This window comes from Alosa pseudoharengus, unplaced genomic scaffold (assembly GCF_046254945.1).
Source record: "Alosa pseudoharengus isolate Yale_2024_CS ecotype anadromous, Long Island Sound unplaced genomic scaffold, YU_APseudo_1.1 YU_APseudo_1.1_scf_6, whole genome shotgun sequence".
Taxonomy (NCBI): Eukaryota; Metazoa; Chordata; class Actinopteri; order Clupeiformes; family Clupeidae; genus Alosa; species Alosa pseudoharengus.
The window spans coordinates 32,799,808-32,827,307 of NW_027468848.1; the positions used below are offsets into that span (position 1 = coordinate 32,799,808).

The 27,500-nt window shown below is 47.1% G+C and overlaps 1 protein-coding gene across 1 annotated transcript in view; it reads right to left on the reverse strand.

The window, feature by feature from the left end:
* Positions 1-27,500, reverse strand: part of cfap299 (cilia and flagella associated protein 299) — an 88,663-nt gene that overhangs the window by 51,506 nt on the left and 9,657 nt on the right. The window contains exon 3 of the mRNA XM_076270912.1: positions 10,520-10,610. Within this exon, the coding sequence (XP_076127027.1) occupies positions 10,520-10,610 (91 nt within the window). The remainder of the gene's footprint in view (positions 1-10,519; positions 10,611-27,500) is intronic.

Genomic DNA, 27,500 nt, shown 5'->3' on the forward strand with positions numbered 1-27,500 from the left:
ATCATCCAGCGCATATTTGAGATGAGGTTCAGAAGTCCCCGCAGCTGTTCATTAGACGGGGGGAGGATGGTGTGTGTTGTGTGTGTGTGTCTGTCTGTGTGGGAGTAGCAATGTGTGTGTATGTGTGTGTGTGTGTGTGTGTATATGTGTGTGTGTGCATGCATGCATGCGTGCGAGAGAGAGAGAGAGAGAGAGAGAGAGAGAGAGAGAGAGAGAGTGTTTTTGTGTGTGTGTGTGTGTGTGTGAAAAAGGTGGGGTAGAGGGGGATAATTCTTACAAGGAGGCATTTCCAGACACTTAGCAGTGGCACGAGAGAGAAAACACAGTGAGAAAGCAAAAGGGACAAACAGAACAGAACAAGTTAGAGAAAAAGAGACAAAATAAAGAGGGGAAGAAAGAAAGAAAGAAAGAAAGAAAGAAAGAAAGAAAGAAAGAAAGAGTGGCAGTAGTAGATCCAAAAAGGAATCCAAAGTCAATTACAGAAAACCTAGGGTTACAGAAAACATGTTGCCACTATGAAACAGTCTTGTGTTCCAAGTGTGCACTATTGCAACTTGCATGATTAACATTCCAGAAGTTTAATTTTAAATCACTCGGCTTAAAAAAAAGAAAAACAAAAAAACAGAAAAAAGGAAAAGACAAAAAAACGTCTCAGATCCAGTGTGATGGAAGAGCTTGTTAAAAACAATGACAGCTGCATCTTAAAACAACACTTCAAGTATTCTTTTCAAATCTCAAATATCCGATTGGAGCGAACAGGCTGGGAAGAGGAATCCACATTCCACCCTGACCATTTGAAGGAACTATCAAGTGACTTCCACAAAGAAAAGCAACTGCTATATTGCTTCCATTCTCATCCGTTGTCACGCACAATTTCTTTTGAAACGTTAAAGCCCTGAAGACATTAGGACCCCAATGTGAGCCAGACCTCTGGCTTTTTACACTGAGGCAACTCAACATTTTTCTCTCTTTTTCTATAGATATATCAATATATATATATATATATATATATATATATATATATGGACTCGGGCATAATCCGTGAAATCCTGTTGAAGCTGCTTGCCAACGAAAACACATCCATTTAGACTAATGTTATGGCTTTCCATAGGAACACAGCAGACACCATTAAAAACTGGATCTGATATGATGGATTTCATAGACTGTAATGGACACAGACATGTTTTTTCTTCCTTCTCTCTCTCTCTCTCTCTCTCTCTCTCTAGCTCAAAACGTTCAAGCTTCAGCAAATGGACCTTGGTGTCATTGGCATGTGGAGAAATGAATCATTGTTGTGCGCTCCACTATGTGCTCCACTATTTCACTTCTTTCTGGGTTAACAAACACGCCGTTTCGTAAAAACCTCTTGTGTGAGCATTTACAGGGAGCCCAGGGTATTGGCCTGCTCTGTTTATTTCTGACAGCGGCCATATATATACTGCATGTATGTATTTTATAGACACATATACATATAGCCAGGAAAAAAAAAAACTGCATGACAATAAATCCCATGTCCTCGGCGGAGAGTGCCCTTCCTCCACGCTCCACGCTGGGCAGAGAGAGAGGTGGCCTTTGTCTCTGGGGTGAATGCAGGAGCACAGGAGCGCAGGAGCGGAGGAGCGCAGGAGCGGAGGGCCCCCGTGTGTCGGAGCCTCTCGGCCCCCCGGCTGGCTCTCAGGAGGAGCGGGGACACGGGACACGGGACACGGGATAGTCTTACAGGACTCTCGCCTTTCCACCGGGCCGCTGCGCCGCTCTTTGGTCAAGCACTTTGAAAAGCAGGGGGGAACCGCTCCATTGTGACTTCACTGCCCATGACAGGGACAAAAGGGGTGTGGGAAGTGTGTGTGGGGTGGGGTGGGGTGCATGCAGAGTGGACACACATACACACACACACACACACACACACACACACACACACTCACTATCTCTCTCTTACACACACACACAGGGCTGTAAGGCTAGACGGCTGGGAATTCCTCTCCTGTTTCAAAGCTAAACTCGATCTATGGCCTGCCTGACTGACCACCGTATTATTATCTATAAAAGGCCTTTTTTGGGGGTAAGGCCAGAGGTGTTGGGGGGGGGGGGGTCAATGGAAGAGTGATCAATACAGAGTTAAAGGTGGGGTGGGTGGCCATTGGGGTGGGGTGCTGGATGAAAGAGAGGAGGGGTATAAACAAGCAGGCCCTTTGTAAAGGGAGATCCTGCCCAGGTGGGAACCTCGGACCACATCCAACCATTCCCTCAAACATCCTTCCTGACCACACGGACAAGGTAAGCGAGTGACGTGCTGAAGGCAGCTGAATTGCGTTACATGATTACAGATCGCTCGCAGAGAGGGAGATTAATGCGTCTGCCTGTCAGCCTGTCAACAGCATAAAAAGGGGAAGAAGCGCCGGGAATAAAAGGAAGCTTAAGAAATGGCTAACAGATGAAACCTATCCCCTCGGCCCGCTTTTGTGCATCGCTCCTGTCCCTCAGTGAGACTTCCACAGGTGCTGGAGAAATGAAAAGACACAAACACAAAGACGAGCACAAAGCATTCTGTCCGCCGTGATTGATTCAGCCTTTATTTCTCAATCAAGCCCTGAGAATGTGCCTGAAGAATGAGAACGAACGAATCATTTTACCATCACTCTTCATTTCACCTGCCCAGTATGTTTGCTTTCAGGGAACGCAGTGCAGTCGTTTGTAATTAAATCCTCATTAATCTTCGTGTGCGTGTGGGGGGGGGGGAATCGGATCGCATTAAAGGAGGGTTTGGGATTCAATGCGAAGGCTTTTGGTTATCGTATCCTCGCTCTCACTCACGAGGCAAGTAAGACGACGTGCGTGTGTGTGTGTATCAGTGTGTGTGTATCAGATCATTTTTAAACCCAGAGGTATGCTATTACAACGGGGCCATAACGGCAGACGTATCAGTTTACAGGCCAGCAAAACGACTTACTGGTCATGGTCGTCTGGACGCCAGACCCGTATCTCGAATCAGAAAAATGATCATCTAACCCCAAAAGTGAGCACTTGCTATTCCGGTCTACAACGCAGCCAAACTCTAAACAAACAATGCATCACCATTAGACAATAACAAAAGTAGACAGCCGGAATAACAGCACGTTGACATGCAGATTCTGTCGATGCAAAAGACACAAGCTACCTTAAATGTTGTCGATGCACTTGCTTTCAGTAACCACTGCAAAGCACTTCTTCCTAACACAACTGATTAGAGCTGTACAAGTTGTGCGACGCAGTTGTGTGTATATTGGATGCAGAGTTGAGGGACGTGCAGAGTGGTTCATGGGAACAGCCACTGTGATGGTCATCTCTCTTGGCCACGTTCTCTTCCACAAACTGGACGTCGGGGGCCAAAAAGCTGTTTCCACTTGAGCAACACCCAGCACAGATTCCACACACTGACCGGCCTCATTAGGAGCCGGGAGCCGAGCCCATTCAGACACACACACACACACACACACACACACACACACACACACACACACACACATACGCAACAGGGCCTGTGGGCTTGCTACTGCTGACATCATTAGGCCTTTCTCAGGCAGGAAGGCTTTAAACACACACACACACACACACACACACACACAGATGCACAAACCCGCAAACACTTCAGTCACACACACACACACACACACGCACACAGACACACACAAACAAACCCAGCCACAGACTCAGATACCTAAGGATAAACACACATATAAATGCTCTCTCTCTCACACACACTCACACACACACACACACACACACAGAAGGCTTTTGGGTGTGGTGGTTGTGTGAGGCTGACTAAGGGCAAGAGGACGGGAAAGGGGGGAGTCGGCCTGGGTTGGGGTGGGGACCTTCACACACACACACACACACACACACACACACACACTTCCAAGCGTTCCCCTCAGCACACAATGGCCGAGCCCGAGGCATTCTGCGCAGGTGTGACCTGGATTTGATCACACTCCACTTCTCACCCAGAGCAAACAATGCCAGAGCTGCCCAGGTGCACCCTTTGTGCTGTGGGACTTTTGGCAGCGGCACCGGCTTTCACAAGAGGGTGAGAAAGAAGGAGAGAGGGAGAGAGGGAGGCAGACAGAAATAGAGAGATGGACAGAGAAACAGGGGGAGGGAGAGGGAGTTTAGGAGAAGGTCAGCGACAAGGTAGAGAGTAACGTTAACACATTAACACAGCAGCCATCCTGAGGGGAGCAGGAACACACACACACACGCACACAAATGCGCACACACAACACACACACACACACATACACAACAGGGCAAGGGGGCTTGCTACTGCTGACATCATTAGGCCTTTCTCAGGCAGGAAGGCTTTAAACAAACACACACACACACACACACACAGATGCACAAACCCACAAACACTTCAGTCACACACACAGGCAGCCTAGAGCCTTTTTGTACATGACCAAATCCGAGAGTGAGTTGAGTTAAGCGGAGCCACTGTTTGACAATTCAGCTCACAGAGCATCTGGGTGCAAGCGCCAATACTGCACACACTACGTTTGGACCTCCACTTCAGACAGCTGTAGGACTATACAGGTCACTGGTAACTATTAGAGTATGTATGTGTGTATGTGTGTGTGTGTGTCTCTGTGTGTGTCTGGGTTTGTCTTTGTGTGTGTGTAAGCATGAATGAATGCATGTGTGTGTGTGTGTGTGTGTGTGTGTGTGTGTGTGTGTGTGTGTGTGTGGGGGGGGGGGGGGGGGGGGGTTGAGTTTCCAAATCAAACTTTGTACCCAAAAGAAACAGCTTTCAAAACACAGGAGTTATCAAAGCAGTACTTCAAACTGCAACAAAGTTGCTATATGCAATTTAAATTTTATTTTACCTAAGTGGTCAGCAGCGAGAACAAAGACCACGAACAAAGTGCGCGGTTAACAAGATATGCAACCACAAGCGCTCAAAAGGTTTAGGAAGCACATGTCTAACTAAAGCTATAACCTGCAAAGAGGCTCAGTGAATGTAACGAAGCACTAACACAAAAAAAACTTCAACAGCGAAGTGTTACAAAAGCAACACGGAAACTCAAAGAAGCTTTTAGCCTCACTCCAATTTACAAAACCGAAACTGAGTCAGTGGAATCCCAACCTCCCTAAACTGAATCTCTTGACCTGAGAGACCACTGAACCAGTGCAATGCACTTACTTTACTGTTCCGCACACTTGCAAAAATCAATGCCAATTCACAAAAAACGAATTCCAAGATACTCGTGACAGGAAAGCCAATCAGGAGTATCCCGGACGAGCCCCCAAATTTATGTTACGGACCTCAATGAAAGGTCCTAACATAGATTTAGAGACACACCAGAGGTAAGGCTCAAAAATACGGATTTATTAAATGTCCAAAAGCGTAAGACGAAAGCGCTGTGGTTCTCAGAGAACGCTCCTCTGCATGTGCTCTCCCCTGGACTGCAGAGGTACAGGTCTTATAGAAGCATGCCAGGGTTAATTGGAGCAGGCCAGGTGTACCGCATCACAGGTTAATTAATCAGGCACCTGGGTGAAGGCAGACACAGAACAAGACAAAACACAAAATAGCCAGCAGGGTGTGCCAAAAATTACCCCCAAAGTAAATCGAGAAATTTAGGGTTCGTAACACACACACACACACACACACACACACACACACACAGACACACACACACACACACACAGGCACCTGCTAAGCACAAAAACCTTATGTGCTTCTCTTCTTGACATAATTGATCTCATATGATCAGCCAAATTGCGTGTGTGTGTGTGTGTGTGTGTGCCTGTGTCTGTGTGTGTGTGTGTGTGTGTGTGTGTGTGTGTGTGTGTGTGTGTGTGTGTGTGTCTGTGTGCCTTTGTGCCTTTGTGCATCTGCAGGGGTGATTGCTTGACAGTGTATGAGCACGACTGTGCTTGCACATGTTATGTAAGTGTTTAAAGAGACACCAGGCAACGTTTTCGTGTTAATTAATCATCTTCGTAAGTTGGTATATGGTTAAATGACTCATTAAAGGGCAAATGAAGACTCTCTCGCCCGCCCCTACTGCCTGTAGGAAGAATATCCCGCTTGCAAGTTCAGTGTATCGTACCCGCCGACCTTCAGTCTCACAAAGTGTCAGACATCGCGAGAAGCAGGATCAGTTTACAGAGGCAGGCTAACGAAACGCTAGCGATTGTTGCAAATGTGTGTATAATGGCAGAGCCGGCGAAGAAGCAGCGAAAACCCCTTGACGGAAGATGCAAAGAAAAGAGCTTCAGACCAAGCGAGGGCTCGCACACGTATCGACACGTACAGATCCTAGGGGGAGCTTCGTAGAGAAAAAGTATCAGGCTTGCCTGGTGTCCCTTAAAGTGTGTGTAACACTGTATTTCTTTGTCTGTGTGTATGTGTGTTGGCATGTGTATGACTATATGTACACACACATGTGGTGTGTGTGTGTGTGTGTGTGTGTGTGTTAGAGCTGGTTTGTGTTAGGCCTGATTGGTGAGGGTAGGGCAGTGCGTCTGGAGTGCATTAAGACCTTCTGCCTTGACTGACCCCAAGACAGCACTCTCCTCTCCTCTGCTCTCCTTTCTTCTGCTCTCTTCTCCTTTTTCTTCCTCTCCTTTCTTTTTTCCTCCTCTCCTCTCCTCTTCCCCTCTCCTCCACCTCCTCTCATCTCCCCTTTGTCTCCATTCCTCTCCACACCCATCCCTCCATACCGGGCGTGCTCAGTACGGTCCACCTCTGCAGCCCTGGGTGGTCTGCCTCGGCGGCCTTATCAAAGATTAACGCCTGTAACGGGACCCCCCGCGCGGGGCAGTCCCACCGCAGGCCTTGGAGGTAAGAGGAGAGACAAAATCCCCACTCTGTTTGCTTTTGTCGCTGTAACAGGCAGCTATGACAGGAATCCGCCCGGCAAAAGCCAAGCGAAGCCACCCAATTATGGCTCTCTTAAAGGGCCGTTGGGCTTATCAGTGCCTTTGTGCTGGGCCTGATTCCCATGTCAGTGAGAAAAAGAAGAAAACAAATGATTACCAGAAACGGACTTACGAGCACTTGCCAAGAGGCTTGAGTATTTGCAAATCAGCAAGGTCTCTTGACTGTGGACTGTTGTGTTAAGTTTCACATGTGTTATGAAATAACTCTGTTCTCACCCAGCTGTGAGCTACTCATTTGCAGGTCAGTAGTACATTAAATTGTCCTGTACAGTAAGGAAGAGAGAGAAAGAGAGAGAGAGAGAGAGAGAGAGAGAGAGAGAGAAAGAGAGAGAGAGAGAAGTCCAGAAACAGAGTGTTGCTGGCCAAGTGCAAGCATGGTCTTTTTGCAGTGCTCGCTGAAGCGTGAAGCTCTGGCCGGTGTGCCGCGCTCTCTCCCCAAGTGGAGGCAGCTGTGCGCTCCAGGTACACGGCGTTTCACGCTCTCGCCCGCCCGACGCAGCTCATTGGAAAACAGATCGTGTAAACGCTGCAGAATTCAGTGCCCCGCACCACCACCACCACCACCACGGCACCTGGCAGCGGTGCAACGCTGCAGTATCTCTCCGCCATGCTCGCTCCCTCTCTTTCGACCACCACTGGCTCAGCATGGCTACGAAACTCACCAACACACACCCCCCCACCCCCCAACCCCACCACACGCCCGCGTCTGTTACCCATTTACTACAAGAGCCTTTGTCTTTGTCTTTCAGCAGAACACCCAGAGCAAGCCATCCGGAAATTTCTACAAATAAACACGTATGGCACCTCCGGTAAATATTCCGTTCCCCCCCCCCCTCCGCGTGTCCAGGGAGACAAATAGTAGTGCGTAACAAGCGTGTGGCCTGTACGGCTTCCTGCAGCGAGACGCTGACTGCTCCCCGAAGGCCGGCGGGTGGCGTGGTGTGGGTACAAGCTGGCTGGAATACATTTGTGTAAGGTAAACACAGCGGTGGGGTCAGGGCTCGTCAACGTGGATTAAGATTACCTGCAGCTCAAACAGTTTGCAAAGAGAAGAGGTATTAAGTGCTCAAATGTGGCTTGGGGTTTAAACAGAGAGGGAGGGCTGGGAGGGGGAAAATAAACAGCTTTTCAATGCAATTTCTCATCGGAGCAAGAAACTTCAGAAGGGGGAAAACTTCAGTAGGGGGGGAAAGTGTGTGTGTGTGTGTGTGTGTGTGTGTGTGTGTGTGTGTGTGTGTGTGTGTGTGTGTGTGTGTGTGTGTGTGTATGTGTGTGTGTGTGTGTGTGTGTGTGTGTGTGTGTGTGTGTGTGTGTGTGTGCATGTTAGAGGTGACATTTGCTTGTCCTTATTTTTCTTCACCTCTATCTACCTCTCTCTGTCTCTCTCTCCCTCTCTCTCTCTCTCCATCCCTCTCTCTGTCTAGCACAGGAAGAGTAATATTATAAACTACTTGATTCACACTGGACTCAGCCACAGTTTTTCCTTTGACCATCGGCATGGGGAACACCATTTGACCGACCCCTTCTCTGACTAGTATTATAAAACGGCAAGATTTTTCCCCTCTTTATGGAGGGGGTGGAGTGTGAGTGTGTGTGTGTATGTATGTGTGTGTGTGCGCGTTGCACTGTTTACTCAGCAAACATGTGAGGCGAGAGAGAGGGTTGTGAAGTAAGGGGGATAGAATCAGACGAGGGACGGGGTGCGGAAGGTTCTGGAAGCCGTGCTGTGTGATCTCCTAATCCAGCCGTCCTAATCCAGCAGGTCAGGCCAGGTCAACCCCAACCCCCCCCCCCTCGCTCCACTGCCCCCCACCATCCAACCCCCAACCCACTGCCTGGCCTATAATGAGCTCCTCAGAGAACAGAGAGATGTTTAGGCAGCGATCAGCGATGGCCGCTGATTAAATGGGAGCGGAAACAGTACTGCAGATTACACATGAAACCATATGGTTCAATTACCGTTGTTGTCAGCAGCCTCTGTGTAATCTGTGTGTGTTATGCACTGTTAAAACAGCAGTCCTTACATTGGGCAGAAAGCCTGAGAAGTTACCAAGTTACACTGCGGTCACCTTGACAAGCGTTTGAATATGAACTAAGCTGGACTACGTTCAACTGGAACCCACCGCTTGTAGCTCGACCACATACTGCTTGTTCTGTCTGCAAAGGCCGAATCATAGATATATCATATAAACACATAAAAACAGTCCACTAGGACTCCATCCTTCATCTATTTTTTAGGAGTAAGTATTTCTATTTCTCTGGTCTGAGTGTGTTAGCAGCCGTGGCCTACTGGTTAGCGCTTCGGACTTGTAACCGGAGGGTTGCCGGTTCGAACCCTGATCAGTAGGAACGGCTGAAGTGCCCTTGAGCAAAGCACCTAACCCCTCACTGCTCCCCGAGCGCTGCTGTAGCAGACAGCTCACTGTGTCGGGATTAGTGTGTGCTTCACCTCACTGTGTGTTCACTGTGTGCTGAGTGTGTTTCACTAATTCCCGGATTGGGATAAATGCAGAGACCAAATTTCCCTCATGGGATCAAAAGAGTCTTATACTTACTTGTCCTTCGTTTTGAGCTCTGATCCCTTTTGTAATGTGCATCAGAAACATATTATGTTTTGCTACAACTATTTTACAAATGTTCACAAAAGGTTTTCAAATGGGACTTTTCATCGTGCGTCTCATTTCCCTGATCCACGATGGGCTAGATGACGTCTGACCTCTCTGGACACGGGCCCGGCTGACGCTCTGCCCACCAGACGGAACAAGGCCTTCCTTTAGAGGGACAGTCCATCCATCTCGCCTTACCTCTCCTCTCGCAGGGCTCCCTCAAAACACCGGGCACAGCTGCCCACAGCCAGGTGCCCACAGCTGGGCAAACTGTGGCATTCCCTGGCACCCTCGGCCGTGGTGCCCAAACAGAGTTGCCTTTTTTAGGGGCGCCTGCTTGAGATCGTTGGTAAACACCGGGGCCAAGCAAACAGCTCTGCACAGGCTCAACACAAACTGTGTGGGGTGTTCTTTGACAAACAGCATGTGTTCCTTTCTTTTCAATTGAAAGGAAGGGGGTAGGCATGGCAAAGGCAACTTCCAGTGTTTTTGTCCAGTAAATGGATGTTTACCTGCTTTGACATTCTATGCAACCGATATAAACACGTTAGGCACGTTTTTTGGTGCGGTGAGGGTTTCAAATACACACATGCACACACACAGACACACGCACACACACAGAGACATAAACAAACTCACAACATACACACACACACAAACAGACTCACAACACACACACACGCACACACATATCCCGGGTGGGCTTTCCCTCCCTTGTTTTTTAGCATTTAGCTGAAGGGGAGGGTGCTTGGAGGGGGCTTCTAGCTCTGCCAGGCCCAGGGGTGAGGGGTAGGTAGGCAGATAGGTGGCAGGGAGGGGTGGAGGAGGAGGAGGAGGAGGTCCGCTCCGCCTGACTTGACACAGACCAGATGTTGTTCGCGGGTCCCCTAATGGAATCACAGGAATATTCTGGTGGAATCCCATTACGTAGCGATCTGGGAGGGGAGGGCGTGGGGGTTTGGGTGGTGGTGCTGTGGGGGCAATAATGTACTCACAGTCATCCTGCCGCTGCGGTTGGCCTCCTCGCGCTCCGCCAGTACCTTCAGGAAGTTATCTTTGAGCTCCTTTCCTGCGCTTGCCAACGTCCTGGAAAAGACAACATTCAAATGGTTTGAAATGGGTCCCTTTTTTTTTTTCCTTGAGGAAATAGAGGAGGAGGGCACAGGGGGAAGGCGAGGCGACGGGGTGGGGGTCTGAGCTTTGAAAGCGTTAAAGGTTCTTTATGGAAGGTTTTTTTTTTTTTTTGCTTTCTACGTTTCGAGATATGTTTTCTTTAAACGTAAGCTCACATAGATGCACACTGTTTTCACATGTGAATGGATCAGCGGAGCCGCTGGCTGCCCTCGGCAGTCCCGCGCCGGACCGTGCCACTCGATACTTCCCAATTCCTCTCAGTCCTGTCTCCACATGCATCGCCAGGACACACGCACTGGAGCGCTCGTCTGGACAGACGCCATTAAGAGACAGAACTAAACATCGGAGACACTACCCAACTCACTTCACACAAAGTGTGACACTACAAAAACCAGCCTTCAAAACTATTTTTTGGTCTTTAATCTGCTTTCTAACACAAATGCTTCAAAGGTGATATCCCACAGCGGGTGGGTCAAAAAACGAACTGTGTTATCATGTTTTGACATAAGTCTTACTCTGAAGAGGAAGGCCTTCAGAAACATCAGATGTTTAGAAAGCCCTACAACATTATGACACGTACAGACTGACACATGGAAAACAGGTTTAGTATTCAGCATGTGTGAGAGAAGATATTATCACAGCACTGTGATTATTTGTGCACTATGTACAGTACTTACTAGCAAATACCACTGTGTAGCTTTAACAAAGCTGGAGTATGATGCATTTACTTAAAAGTATTTTTATGACAAATACAATAGTTTTTGTAAACGAAGCAGTAAACGAAGTAACAAAGCGAAATGAAAAATGGAGGAGCAGGCCTGTCCAAAGCATTTCTTCTCCTCGTTAATTGGTCACGTTGGGAAACACACACCCTATCAAACCCGAGTCCCATCAGAGTTCACTGATTTTATTTTCACATTATGACTTTTTTTTTTTTTTGCACTCGGAGTTGGCGTGTATCCATGGAAACATAGTTCTGGCGCTCGTCGAAGCCTCCACACCTGACAAAACATTGGCACTCGTCTCTCAACCCCCCCCCCCCCCCCCAACATCCCATCACCTCCCCCCACGAAACCCCGTTGGTGGAGAGGCAGAAGCGGCTACGGCGGCGGCAGCGGCCCTTGTCAGGCATCCAGACGTTCGCTCTGCTCAGCGTTCCCAAGGTCTGCGACGTGTTTGCCAGAGCGTCCCCTTTGCCAGTAAACAGGTAATTGAGAACTCCTCTGCTCCAGTTTACGGAGGGGTTAGCCGCAACCCTGACCTCGGGGCAGGCGGAGAGCCGCGGTGTGGAGTGGCGCGGTTCGGCACAGCACAACGAGGGGACGCGAGGGGAACGTTTACTCACTTCTCTTCTTCAGACGACACATAGCGTGGATGAAGATCATTTTTAATGAGACCTGAGGTAAAAGAGGAGTTAATGGTCCGGGTGTAGTCCCTTTCCAGATATTTCCACATTACCCCACCGTGGTATAATAACCATCGAAAGCACATAACTCACGGATATTCAAGGTAATCTTAAGCCAAGCACCTCAGGCTCTGATGACCGCTGAGGCGCAAATACAATGAGTAACGTCTACTCATCGCACACTACACACACACACAGACACAGACACACACACATACACACATTAAATAACAGTGGACACATACCATGCCTCCATAAATTTGAAACACTATAGGGGCGAAATGCTAATGTTTTTGTTTCACTTAATGCAGTGTCCCTGGAAACTCTGAGGGGAAATGAGAGACCCACACGTTAAATAACCACAACTGCTGTGTCAGACCTTTTTTTTTTTACTGTGACACATTTCCCTCAATCTAAAAAGAGCTAAGAAATAGACATATGTGCATAATACATACAGCTATTTAAAAATTGCATTGTTAACACATCATGTTTATCACAGCCCGTGAAAGAAAAATAAATCCATAAACTGATCTGATCAAATCAAATCAAACCACCACTATATGGACAATCAGAGAGTGCAGCGTCCACCGAGGCCACATAGCTCTGGTCTACCCGGTCAACCCAAAGACTGGCCAATCCTATGGGAGCATCCCTGACCTGCGTTTGTGAAACCCCAAAACATTAGTTTTTGTATGGTCTGGAAATTTGTCCAGTGCCAGCATTTCCTTGTTTTGAACACTAGAGGGCAAAGCAGGTTTCAATGCCACATTGCGCAACAGTCGCAAAAGCAAATCTAAATTGGAGTAGGTCTGTGAGTGGGATATGCTCCAAAATTCCATGGGTTCATTCGTGGACCCATGCTAAAACTTTCCACCAAGTTCCACTGCAAATTTTTGTTTTGTCGCGTAATCCTGCTCACAGGATTTTGTACCTCACAGGCAACAATGAGTAAGACATACTAAGATTAATACTACAGTACTAACCCGGCAGATGAACTCCTCCACTTTTGGCGTGGAGAGAGAGGAAAGTGTCCAGGGAACAAGGACCATCACATGCAGTGAGTAACCCTCCCGCCGCACACATTATGGGATGTGCTAGCTAGCAAGAAACGCTAGCATTGAGGGGTTTAGCCTCCTTGCTGACATGTCCGCCTCCCAATGTGAGGTGCTGCAGGATGGCGGGTTTGGGCCAAGCCTGGTTGGTGTGGGGCTAAGCAGCACAGTCAACACAACACAGGTTACACCAAGCTTGTCACTTCAATTCATTCTGTACTCAGCACGTCTCAGTACTGGTAGTCTGGAATAGATGTGGTCTCACTGGATGGCCAAATCCAGCCAAGTGACAGGACTTGAAGCATGGCATTTCACATCTGAGGCCATAACACTAAATGTGGACTATTTTTTCTTCTTTTGAATGTTGTCCATCATAATTGCCCAAGATGCTTCTCAGTGTATCATTATGTCAAGCCGGCCTATCCTGTGGACCATCTTAGCTTCCACTAGCAGGGGGAGGATTTTAACTTCTTTTAACTTTTGTAAGAATGTAGTTCCACTCTTTCTGAAACGATTTAACAGAGCATGATGCACATAGGGTCTTAGCATGTTTATTCTGGACAGTGATTTGATTGTGTGTGTGTGTGTGTGTGTGTGTGTGTGTGTGTGTGAGTGAGGGTGTCTCCCTGAGTAAACAAGACACACTCATGCATTCTATCCATGACAACTCTTTGGCTTGCTTCAGCTTTGCCTAATGTTCTGAGGAGTGCCAGACACGCCGAGGGCTGTCGGAACCACAGTTCTCCAGGTCCCACAAACTTCCTGGACCGCGTTCACTGGATATGAGGTTCTGCAGGCGTACACCACACCTCGTAATAGTCCAACATGCCCTACAGCTTTCAGGAGGTGAGACAAAAACAGTCAAAGCGAGCACTTAACCAAGAGATATCTGACAGTGTAATAAAGCATGACTTCACAGTTTTATGACTGTAGCCATATTAGTTATAAAATCCACATGTTGAGAATGCACTGGCTGTTCCCATTGGGTGCTTGGGTTTTGAGTGACTGGGAGCATGGCGCGCAAAATGGCTTAGGCCAGGTGTTCCCAAACTTTTCCACGAGAAGGCCCCCCAAATACCACTAGGTTCTGGCCAAGGACCCCTTGATGTGTTATTAAACCCATCAACAATACTACGGCAAATGTAAAAATACATTAAGCTAATCCTAATAATTATTTTAGCCACAAGCACTTCGTGATGGAGCATACAGTGTGTAAAAATTGCATTTGGGGCTTTCTGCTATATGAGACCTATCACTCACACACACTATTATTCCCAGTCATTATCATGGAAAATATAATGTTTACAAATTATTATAATGGCATTGTATAACAACCCTCATAGTAATAGTTATATTTTATATGTTTCAAATGTTTTTATTAGTTGCTTTTATTTTTCCTTCCAACTTGCTGAGGACCCCCTGGCACCCCCTCGCGGCCCCCACTTTGAAAACCACTGGCTTAGGCTGACATTACATCCGCGTTGCGTGATTTAGAGATGCACTGCTTCGAATTAATGCTGAGGTGAGGGAATGAGGCAGCCTCTCTCTGGACAATTACCACCACTGGGGCTGGCCAGGGTTGGGCGGGGGGTTTGGGGGGACCGATTCGCGTGCAAAGATTAGGCGGACAGAGAGCCGGTGCTTTGCTCAGACACACGTCTAAACTAAGTCTTGTGTCAACACGGCCCGAGTGTCAAGTTTTCGAAAACGATTATCTCGGTAGCTTGGCACGCTTTCGCGATAGCGTCACCCGCGTGTCTATTTAAAGAAGGCCCCCTCTGGAGAGCACAGACGGGGGGGTTTACGGGGGTTCGGATGTCCATTCCATCGAGGACAGCGGGTAATATTATTTACTGAAAGTATGCTAACATGTGGTCATGGATGAGCCAGTGGTGACAGCGCTGGTGCTTTTGGGAATAGATTGCATTCAGATTACATCAGTGCCTGTCACCCCCCCTCCCCCCCCCTCCTCCCATTCTTCTCCCCAGCCTCCAGCACCTCTCCTCTGGTATGCTCTCCTCTCTCCCCCTCTCTTTCGGACCACGCCGCACCGCGGGCCCGGGAGCGCTCAACCTAGGTGGCCATCGCCTACGGGTCGGAGCGCAGATGTGCGCTGTCGTAATTATGTAAGGCCTAATGAGGGCGGGGTGCAGCGAGCCTCGGGCCGCCTGCCCAGCCGGAGAAGTTCATTGTTCACGGAGGGCTAATGTCCTCGGCACGGCACGGCCCAAGCTGTGAGGTGCAGCGCTGCTCTGGGGGATCACCTGACCGACTGCTCATATAGGGGCTAGACTTTGCTGAAACAAGCAAAAGCTGCACAGAGAGCTCCGATGATGGGTGTGTGGATTCAGTTAATTGTACAGGATGAAAATGTGCCGCTATAGGCACTGGAAGCGAAGAGTGGTGCCCTGGGTTTATTTTTGTCACGCTACTTTCGTGGTGGTAAAAGACATGAATGAAATGGGAAATCAAGCAAACTAAACCATACCAACCATGCAAATAGTCATTATGACTGAAACAATATGAGTCCAGTTTTATGTTTTGACATAAAAAGTGAAAAAAAGCACATAACCAATGAGGTTGTAAAGTGTGCTTCCACATTTAGTAATGTAAGTAATGTATACCCCCTGAATCTGATTGATTATGCACATTTTTCAAGTCAAAAGTGACATTTTACCAATCATGGTCAACTAAGTGTGAAGCTTAAGCAAGGTCCGTATAGGCAAGTCCCACCACTTGGCGGCCATCTTGGTAACGGCTTTGGTCAGTTATTTTAGGTAGCTACTATCCTATTCAAATAAATGGGGAGGCATACATACTGTAGGAGGTCATATTGACATAAAAAGTACATCAGGCGAATCTATGTTTAAATTTGAATTGAACAATATAAATATCTCCACCCAAATGAGGAAAAATAGACGTTATTCTTACGTTTATATTACAGGAAGGGGGGATATGTGTAGCAACTGCCGTTATGAACTAATCCCATACATTTTTATGGAGGATTCTTTGAGTGCTGTGTCTCCTCATTATTATGTCTCTTAAGGCTTAAGGCTTAAGCAACTTTAAATTACAGCTATGCATTACGTTGAGTGCAATAACAAGGAAATATAAAACCCTGTCTTTTAAAGGTTCATTATCTTAAATGGAAAACTTAATGTCAATAGTGACTAGTACAAGCCATAAGCTCTTTAGCTTGCAGCTGAGGGCTAGGCTAGATAAGATGAAGGCATTTGCTCCATGCTGTAATACTGTATTACTATAAGGGGCCTGCACTTGAAATACACAAACAAACACACACACACACACACACACACACACACACACACACACAGTACAAACACACATGTGTACACACACACACACACACACACACACACACACACACACACACACACACACACACACACAAACACACACTAAGCTGCTGAGCCATGGGCATTTAAGAGGGGGTGGCGGCGGGCTGGCGGCGACACGCGTTGCTCTTTAAAAGCCGCAGATGAGTGAGCGTGAGTGTAATTTCCTGCGCGTGCCACAGAGCACCTCCAAGAGCCGCCGCGCCACAGACAGAGAGACAACACAGAGTGCTGGGGGCTGGGCTGGGCTGGGCTGGGCTGGCCCTTACACGGGTCAAAGACACAGGCTTACATCTGCACAATGCTTAGATTGCCACGCCAGTGTCTAACAGATGGAATTTAATGACTTTTCTTTTTTCATACTGAGCAAATTGGAAAGCACACATATGCACAGTTGCCAGTGCCACGAATGCAAGTGGGGGAGAAAGAGGGAGAGAGATAGAGAGAGAGAGAGAGAGAGAGAGAGAGAGGGAAAGAGAGAGCTTCTGAGAAATAGCATTTGATGTTGAACAAAATTGATCGCCCTGTTCCACATATCTAGAATAGCTCTGCAGCTTGTTATTCTCCACTTTTATTATTTGTGGCCACGTGTGGTCAAAGTGTTGAAAAAGACAGACGGTTGGATTACAATGTTTTGGCACACTACCTTCAAATACCTCCAAGTACGTCCGGATGAAAAATGAAAAGATACACACGGTGACCCCACATGAAATAAGCAATGCTGAGCGTCTGGTTTCTCAGCCCTGTGAGGGATCTCGTACCCCCACGGAGAGGAGCTCAACTGGCCATGACAAGCACAAAAGGCCCAGTCATTTAGCTGCCATTTGCAGGCGTTTGTGACACAAGACGTGCCTGGGAAGTACAGTAAGGGACCATTAAACCACATGATGCAAAGAGTCTGAGATTCCAGCCACGGACTATGCAACAGTCAGCTTTGTGTGTGTGTGTGTGTGCATGTGTGTGTGTGTAGGTGCTTGTCAAGGGCAAACAGACCCGTATTTGCTTGGTGTAAAGTTGAGAGTTTTACTGACCACACAGCGAAGGTTCATTTCAAATGCAAGACAAGCTGTTTTCAGGCTGTTTATTATTTGCTGATTTTATTAGACGTTATGGTCAGTGTTTACTATGCCTTTGGCTTTTTCACAGGTGAAAGCTGAGCACCAGCTCAGCATGTTGACCTAAGCTGTCTGTCACTGAGAATGATTTAGTTACATCATTGTTAAAATGACCTGTAACAATTACAGTAATTGTAGTCAATGCAAGATCACAGCAGGAGGGTACTAGGTTGAGTCATCTAGATGTCATTTATTGTAGCAGCCCATAAAATGGTCATATCCCTAATGTATTGGATTAGAATGCCAGGTAATATATAGTTTATAATATATGTATTTTCATTATGTTTCTAAGGCAGGAAAATGAGAGCCAGGGATGCACCACAATTTCAAATATGGTGAAGCTCAGCTCAGATTTGCAAGCAAAGCTGGACAGATGCCTTGCTTTAAAAGGAAGTGAGTTGGGTTGGGTGAGCAAGTAACTAGAATTGAGTGAGCGTTGGGATGTGAAAGGACTGTAATGAATGTAAGTGTGTTTGTGTGTGTGTGTGTGTGTGTGTGTGTGTGTGTGTGTGTGTGTGGTATGTGCATGTGTTTATACTTATTCATAAGTGTGTTGGGGAACACATGTGTTGGTCAACGTAAATTTATGACCACAATAGAGAGGCATCATTTGGAGTAGCCAAGAGACCACAGAAGTCCTTAATCACTCTGAAGGATAATAAAAGACATGTTTTCTTTCTTTTTTTTTTCTTTTCATTTTTTTCCGTCTTCTTTTCAAAATGGCTATCAGATGTCGTCTGATCTACAATCATCAGCCTATGGCTGAGTCAATGACAGGAGGAGCTCCCAAACACGAAACAGCCGCGCTAACCACTGGCCACCGCGCTGTCAGGAGCGCATCCGAAAACACTCGTCACTGGACGGCAACAGGCCTGCTCCACGACATCGGCGAGACGTCCAACCTTGGCTTCCCCCGGCTCCGCGCTTCCCGGAGAGAGCCTGGCGGCCGGGCTGCTGCGTGGCGATCATTCCATTGGGCACGAACACGCGCCATACTCTCTCATAACACTCGGTTCACATGGGTATCCGGAATGCGACCCCTGTCAGGAAATATAACAGCAATGTCAACCATTCTCTGGCTCGAGCCCGGGACGCGCCAGATGTTCATGGACTCCTGAAAACTGGTATGCATGGAACATTTGTTTTTTCGCACACAGCCTTGAGCCGTCTACAGTCCACCCCCCCCCCCCCCACCCCATCCTCTTTTCTTTACACATTTAAAAGAAATATGGAAAGTGCCAGAGACCGGTTCTCACAGCATCCTTTCCACAGATTCTACTTCCAGAGGACTTTCTGTACGAAGCACCTCGGTTGGATTCACAACTTCCCCGTGAAGGAGAGGTGTTCTAAGTGTGTGGTATGGCCTTTTCTGAAAGCACATAAGCTGCATTCTAATTGTTGGTTCCAGCTGCCAAAGCTAATGCAAGCTTTGATTACATTGAGTATTGCATTATTTTTATGCGCCAACATAAACGTGGCGTAATGACATCAAGCAAAAGCATTTGAGAACTTAATCTCAAGAAAATAGGAGTGCGTAATGACCAGGGTGTATGGAGGAAATGGCAGCCGATCAAATTAAATTAAAGAGAAATAAGGCCCACATCTGTGTTTCCTGGAAATTGATTAAGCCTCGTTCAGGCCTAAGCATAACTCTGAATGGTGATTATCATTCTTTAACACAATTTAGCACTGCACATACACACGTCCAGCACATCACTGTGAATCTATGAGGCCTGACCAGATAGACGTTGTCACCAATGGGTTGTTGCTTTAAGATGAAATTATGGTACATATGGCCATGATTTTTCAGCATAACATTAAAGCACTTTCCCTAAATAGATATGACACAAACCTGTACCAGTTGTCATTGTGAGGGACTACTCCCCACTCCCAGACACAGGATCCTAGCGCAATTGGAGTCAGCCCATGATTCAAGTCATGATATCATGAGAGACCCCAAATGATCTCACTGGCACCAACATTCTGCCTATGGTCTTGCTTGGTTACTGTTTCCTCAGGGGGAAAAAGTGGAGAGAAGGACAGGGGAAATGTTGAGGCCTCGGTCCTTTCCTGTGACATCACATCTCTGGGCCAACGGAGCTGAGGTCATTCGGTCAACCTTTCACTCTCAAAGGAACATAGGCAATAGGAATGTGACATACCCCCCCCCATTCTTTTCTAGATTTCTACTCCATTCTCCATGCCTACTTTGGAATGCCAACCCTTCCTTGGAGGTGATGACACCCTGGTGTTCATCGTAGTCACTGAAGACTCCAAACCACGTTTTGGTTCCCCACACAGCTACAGCGTCTGTGACATCCTCTAAGAATAAGGGGAGCTACAGCGTCCGTGACATCCTCTAAGAATAAGGGGAGGGAAATTCTTAAGGTGCTGGACACAGGAGGTGACAGCTGAAATCACACAGGGACAGAGGGAGAAAAAGAGAGAAAGAATGTGTGTGTGTGTGTGTGTGTGTGTGTGAGAGGTGGTGGTAGTGGAGAAACACAATAAGCATGTTTTCACCTTTGAGATATAAGGAATTGTTGCCCCGTTCCTCCAACTGGGGAACAAGATACACTGACAGAAGCAGAGTTAGAGAGAGAGAGCAAGAAACAAAGAAAGAGAGAGACAGAGAGAGAGGGTGAGTGAGAGAAAAGGAAGGAAGAAACAAAAGATTGATTTGCCCTCTTCTGGTTCCTCATGCGAGTAGAGCATATACAGGGCTCACCACCCTGCAGTATAATGGTCCATTGACTACCAGCTTCAGTCCATGGAGAGAGGGAGAGAGAGAGAGAGAGAGAGAGAAAGAAAGAGGGGAACAGAGCAACCAGGAGAGCCAGAACAACGAGGCTTCCATCTCCCGCTCACCATGCTTAAATTAACATAATAGAGAACAGGAGCTTGTCTTTTTTTCTAGCCCTCCCCCCCCCTCTCTCTCTCCATCCCGCTCTCCCTCCTCTCTCTCCATCCCGCTCTCCCTCCTCTCCTCCCGTCTTCGTTGTTCTTTCTTTTCTTAGAGTGTTCAAATATACCAGAATTTCGATGATGGAATGTAAATTACACTGCTCTCTCACTGGAGCCCACAATGGAAGCCTTAGAGCAACTTTTAGCCAGGCTAAAACTGCAGGGCCAGCACATATTTGTCGGGCTGGGAGTTCTCTCTCTCTCTCTCTCTCTCTCTCTCTCTGTCTGTCTCTCTCTCTCTGCAGCCTGTGAGAGACTGCTGCTGGGTCATGAGTGCTGAGGCTCCCAAAGTAAACACAGGTGCAAGGGGAGGTTTGTGAGAGAGTGAGGGGGTTACCCCTTCCAGTAGCTACGGCAACACACACGGTCACGCTCAGAGGACCGGCAATACGTCCGCAAAACGATACCCCGCAGACCCCGGGCGTCGGTTCCTACACCCTAGGCTCCGCCAGGGCCGTGCTCTTATCGAGCCTCATTTAGGTGGATTAACGAGACTTTAGCCATTTACGCAGCAATTATGAAGGCTAATGATCGGAACGCCGTTCCCTCGCGTAGTGGTTCCCAGCTGTTCCCCGGTCATCGCTCACTCACACAAACCCTGTTGTGTGTTTATCTTGCGAGCTGTCATATTTCCGTGGGGCCCTAGGGCGATGGCTTGCGGAAGAAATTACACAAAGTTGAGTACTAATGACCTGCACTTTTCTGGCTGGGGGCTAGCATCACTTTTAGCAAGTATGTTTGCCTAGCATTGGATGTCACTAGTGCTGAGGAACCACATTTCTTTTGGCTCAGCTGTTTCTTTGCCTAAAAGGCCTCTGACAGAGCTGGGCATCAATCACAGCTGTCCTCGACTGAAGCGTCCACAGGTAAAGCTAACGTGTCGGCGCGCTAAAGCAAACCCCAACGTGGAAGCCGTGGGTTGATCAGCAGAAAGGTGACACCCGGGGCGGAGAGCCTGCGGCAGAACACCCCACCCCTCACCTCCCCTCACCCCCAAAAAATGCAAGCAGATGAGATGAGGCCATTGTCCTGGAATGGAGTACAAAGTCTCTTCTGAGGGGGTTAACATCTGTCAGACTCCGCCAGGGAGTTTAGAAGATCTATAAACAGCGTGAGGGACGTCTGCAGTTGCCGAAGCCCGAAGACGGGATCGTCCCAGACTTCTTTCCCCTTTGGGATGTGTGTGTGTGGGGAGTTAGGACTCTTTCAAACAATTTATTTAGCAGGAGATTTGCATCGCTCATGTGCTATACGACACAGCCCGCGGCAGTTGTTTTGAAAAAGCACCTATGCAAAGACTTTTTGGCCGCCATTAGTCTGTTGAAAAAAAGAATACTTATGGTGTTCGATGAACACATTTGTGTGACAAATGCATTGTTCTTCTCTCTCATCACCTTGGACCATTATTCTCTACTTGGACGGGCACAATCTACATATGGCACATGATCATTCAGAATAAAACATTTAAAAAAAATACATGGGTGATCGATTCTCTACAAATGAAAGAGTCTTCTTTGTCTTTTAAATACTTAGCTGACAAGGTTAAAGTGAAAGCTAGCACACAATCAGCAGCCAGAACTCTGTGTCTCTTGGAGAAGTCTCGTCCTTTAACAGGCCTGTCAGGCAGCCTCTTTACAGTCACACTCTCTCACTTGTTCTTTTTTTTTCTCCTTCTAACCCTCTCACTCACTCTCTCTTTCTCTCACGAAAGCGTAAGAATAACAGGAATCGGAGGGAACTGCTTGCTTTGGACAGCTGACCACGGCATACTGAGGCCAAGAAGTCTCCAGTAAAACTCCTGATACCTTGAGAGGAGCTCGCACTGTTCACTCCATCATCTCTCGACACTAAACAAATTCCCAAAGCAGACCAGGGGTTGCTGAGTGCTCCGGTGGCAACTAGCCTGTACCATCACTTATGAAACCATGAAAAGAGAAACTCTCAATTCATCAGCACATGGATACGCTCATGTTTAGCCCAGAGAAACAGCGGCAACATCAAAGCTGTTGAGCAGCGAGATCAATTTGCCCCAATATACCCCCCCCCCCACCCACAACATCCCCACCCCCCACAACTTCCCCACAACAGCAAAAACAAATGACCTCAGGGAATTTGGTTAGCCCGCTACAATAAACACCTTTTTTAACAGAAGCGGTTCCCACAGGTGTGCACTGAACTGCGCAATGACCTGGTCTCTCAGACACGAGTCAATTGCCTGCCTGCCTGCACCACAACTAAGCTTTACTGTCTGTTTGCACAGGTGACAGGAGCAACGGTGTTTACTGCACGGAACGCAATATAAAAGAAACTCGATCCGGCTCTTGCCTGGGTTCTCGCTGTTCAATCAAGTGTGCCAAACGAGTGTGATCTGTACCAGGCCCTAATCATCATTAATGGCTGGCCAATGGCTGCTCCTCCATGCCAAAATTGGTTACAGCAAATAACTTCAGCCGTTATTGATGGAATACCATTAAAAAGTTCTTTGGTGGGAGAAGGTTAACATTTGTCTTTCAGTTCTTGGCTTTGCCTAACACTTTGCAAACAAATACTCATGAATTGGCTAAAGCAGCCTTGCAGAACAATACAGATTTAGGCTAACTATCTCAAACAGCAACAGATGTTACAAAAAAGGGCTTTTAACTACAATTGTGTATTGAAGGCTGGATTCTGTGCCTTTTTGAGCTTTCAATACCTGGCAGATGGTAACTCTCAATAATACAGTGATTTCTGAAAATCAACACTTACTGTATTTGGCATATTTTTCCTTAGGGTACTTGGAGGGGGAGGGAATAATCTTATGGAAAATATTATTTTGGGCTGTTGAACGTCAAGGGAAATTCCACACAGCATGACAATTTACTTTACTCCTTTTTTTAAGCCTCTGTCACCTCTGATTACACTGAGAAAAAGGGATCAGTTACACATGCTACACACGCTTTCTACCTAGACCTTTCTTTGTTGACCCTTACATGTGTGTGTGTGTGTGTGTGTGTGTGTGTGTGTTTGTGAAAGTAAGTGTGTGCGCATACGCATGTTAGGGGCATTTATTAAAATAAGCATTAATAGAAAAAAGACAGGCAAGTATGTGATCCATCTGGAACCTATGTAAGGCCCGTAATCTGACAGGAACTCTGGCAGGGCTACACTCTCACAAGAGTCCTGCCTTCCACCAACAGGATACAAATCTTCCTGCTGATGTTCAGCACCAGCTTCGAACGTCAGAAACGTCTGTCAGGTGGTGGCCATTTTGTTTACAATCTGCAAGCTAACAACTTTTACTTTACTCAGAAGGCAAGGGGGATTGGTTGCAGCTTCCTGAGGGGAATTGTCAGGGTCATCTTTCATTTTGACTTGTTTCGATTGCTGTTTTCTAGCGTTTGCCAATAGCTTTTTTTTCCGTAGGGCTGCCTTTCTGCTTTGGCCTCTCTGCTGTTTGCTGAGCATCACTGTTCAACACATGTTGCCTCCGTGGTTTCGTCCTCATCAGACGCCGGTGGCTTTTAATTATAACGTAATACCATGGCAACCACGAGGGGACATGTGATGCATCACTTCCAGCTTCTCTAAGCAGCCAGTTCTACCCCCCCCCCCCCCCCCCAACACACATACACACACTTCCCCCCTTCCCCCTTCAAAAACACGGCTCGAGAGCAGGCAGCACGCCACCAGCGGAACTCAAATGGACCTCAAAGACTCAAATCTGGGCTTCACCTCAAACTCAACTTGTTTACGAAAACCAATAAATGGTGCCCTTTAATTATTTTTCTTTTTTAAATCTGACATGACATCTTGTTTTCATCTTTACAAAAATCACGTAAAGCAACACAATGTAGGAATTTCCCTTTTTGACAATTTTCAACATCTAAAACTGATGAAAAGGGTCATGCTTCTATCTCCGACAACGTTACATAGTGCAGTGCCAGGTGTTCTGGGTGTGCATCGACAATGTCAGAGACTCTATTCTCTTTATTCAGTGTAGCATCAAAATAAATTTGAGGCAGTTATTCTTAGGTAAAAAAGCTCCATCTTGGTGCTTTAAAAAAAAATCCATTTGGTGATTATTTATGGTGCATACAATCATGAGAAACCGTATTTAGAAGCCATCCCAGCTAACACAGTTGCTGCAACGTAATAATATATTAATATAATATACTATAATATATACTATAATATAGTATAATGACCAAAAATACCTTGTCCCAACGTCGCATCCAACGTTGCCACAATGTGGAAAGTGAAAGGTGACAATTCATAACAGCAACGTAACTCTCCAACATTGCCAATCCATAACCAGAACATCAGGCTACGTTGCAGCAATGTGGATTACAAAATGGAACCTTTCAATACCACATTGCTGCAACGTAACCTGATGTTGCGGTTACGGACTGGCAACATTAATAAGTTACGTTGCAGTTACAAAATGGCACCTTTCACTTTCCACGTAGCCACGTTGGATGCGACTTTGTGCCAAGGTATTTTTGGTCATTACATGCGCGTTGCAGCAATGTAACAGCAACGTAACTATGTTAGCTGGGTAACCAACTGACTACGTTATCAGCTGACCAGCTTATGACATTGCTGCAAAGTTGCTCATGGTACCAACTGACAACATTCTCTGTGCAACATTGCTGTGAAGCTACAGTATAAGGACATGGCCAGATTATACAGTAACGTTGCGGTGACCAAGTGACAACTTTCTGGCATTGTTGCTGCAACGTCATGTGTTAGCTGGGATGTCTTTAGAGATTTTCAAATGAGTCATGAGAATGACAAACACAACAATGTGTTTTCTTCTTTTTGGTCTTTATGGTATGTGGTGCCAATTAGAGAACCAATACAGCATCTCTTGCCAACCAAATTCGTTTCGAGTCAGCTCTGCCTCCAGAATTGTCAAACAGAATTGTCAAACACCTTCTCTTCAGCTGCTTCTCTATTCCCTGATACAGACACATGAGTCATGAGTTGTCCTCATGTCTCGATACACACACATGCTGGCCACACATATGCTGCTTCACAGACGCAACTTCCCCTTCCTCGCCAGCACAGCCATCACCTCCCTGACCCCAACCCCCGACCAACACCACCACCATTACACGCAGGTGACTGCAGAATTCATCACAGGCATCCGCCGCTTGCAGGCAGAAAGGGTCTGACTACAAAGCCACTGATGACAGTGCCGCCACGTAGCTTTATGGCGGCATCCTGATAATGCCAAAAACACGCTCTGGGCCCCTGGAGTGGCCCGCTACCAAACATCAGAGCGAGCGCTACGAGCCCTCAGGTGAAGGAAGTGAGAGATGCGGTGCAACGCGTCCGTCCCGGGCCTGCCCGGGCCTTGTAACAATCCAGAAAGAGAGCGGGTCTGCAGGGAGGGGAGGGTGAGGGGTGGGGGGAAACAGGAGCCCCCTTACGCCACTCTTGATGTTCAGGAGGGCGGAGGGGAGGGGAGGGGAGGGGGGGGTGGGGGGCACTGAGAGAATGGCGCACTTGACAAATGGCTCGCAGAAAGGAAACAGCAGAGCGGCAACAACAAGCAAACAGATGGTTTCATTAAAGACGAAAGGAAATCCAATCTACAATGCCATTAGACTCCCTGCCCCTCACCCGCCTGTTAGCGTTTAATCTTTTAGTTGTTATTGTGTGTTGTTGTTGTTGTCTTTTTTTTTTTCTTTTGTCCTTGTTTAGAAGTGATTTAAAACTAAAACAAGACCTTCTCATCCTGACTGTCAGTATTAATTTGAAAGGGAAGCCATCAAAAACCTATTGCAAAATGCACAAAGAGCCTGACGTGTTGTCAGTCAAGTTGCGTTCACACATGGGAGCCAGACAAAGTTTTTGAAGCGTCAACGTGAGCGATAGTCAAAAAGCCAGTCATCTGGAAATGTCCCTGGATACCGTAAATCGCGAACGCAGAGCAGAGCATATGACACATTAAGTCCTTAATGCAAGGAATCGTACACAGAAAGATACTTTACGCATTTTTAAACCCTGACTAAAATCTGTTCAAACCTTTCTGAATGGAGCGTAAGTAGGCTATTAGCTTGCAAAGGAGGGCCTTAAGTGCATGCGCTTGAGACTAACAAACAAAAGGAGCCATAGGCACAAGCCCATGCTACACACCACACACACTTTTGATGTTAGCGGAAATGATCATATATGGAGACCAAGCTGGACAGCTGGCTGAGTTTCTCAGTGAAGAGCAATCCTGGAGGGGCAAGGGGAAAGTTTGATAAAAGTAGCTACCTTCCTGATGTAGAGATTTTCTTTGTTAGGGTCTTTTTTCATTTTGTTCATTTTGTTTGATGATGTGGTTGTTTTTGGCATCTTTTCTTCCGTCTCTTCACACCCTCGCCCTCTTCTCCGGCCTCTCTGCCGTGAAGGGCTTTGCTTTGAGCTCCTGTGCCAGGCTAATCCTCATTTGTACTCATCAATTCCCATTTCGGAAACACGCCCTGAAGATCACTATTAGTCAGGAAGCACTGATGCCTCAGGAATTCAGAATGTGTTGCCTAACATTAAAAGCATGGTGGGAATACGTCCTGGCCCAGTGTCTGTCAAGACCTGAATGATTCAAAGCAGTTGCTCAGCTCTGAACACCATCACAATATGCTGACCACATACTAGTCACGCACACACACACACAGAGAGAGAAGAGAAATGCACAGTTAAGAGAACATTAATTCCAGATTGGATAAATGCTCTGGAAATCTCTAGCAAGGAAATTGAAATGAGAGTCTAATTTCAGGCCAATCCCAGCTATTCTGCAGAGCTAACTCCACTAACAGGAGACCTGACGTTGGAGCTCTGTAGCCCTAAACCCGGATGCTTACTTGGCTGATTTTGGCACACATCCGTTCAAACAGTGAAACACAATATTCAGAAGTAGCGCATGAATCCGGTCCAAGATGTGGCACCACACTACTTAGTCTCTGACACGATACGCAAACAGC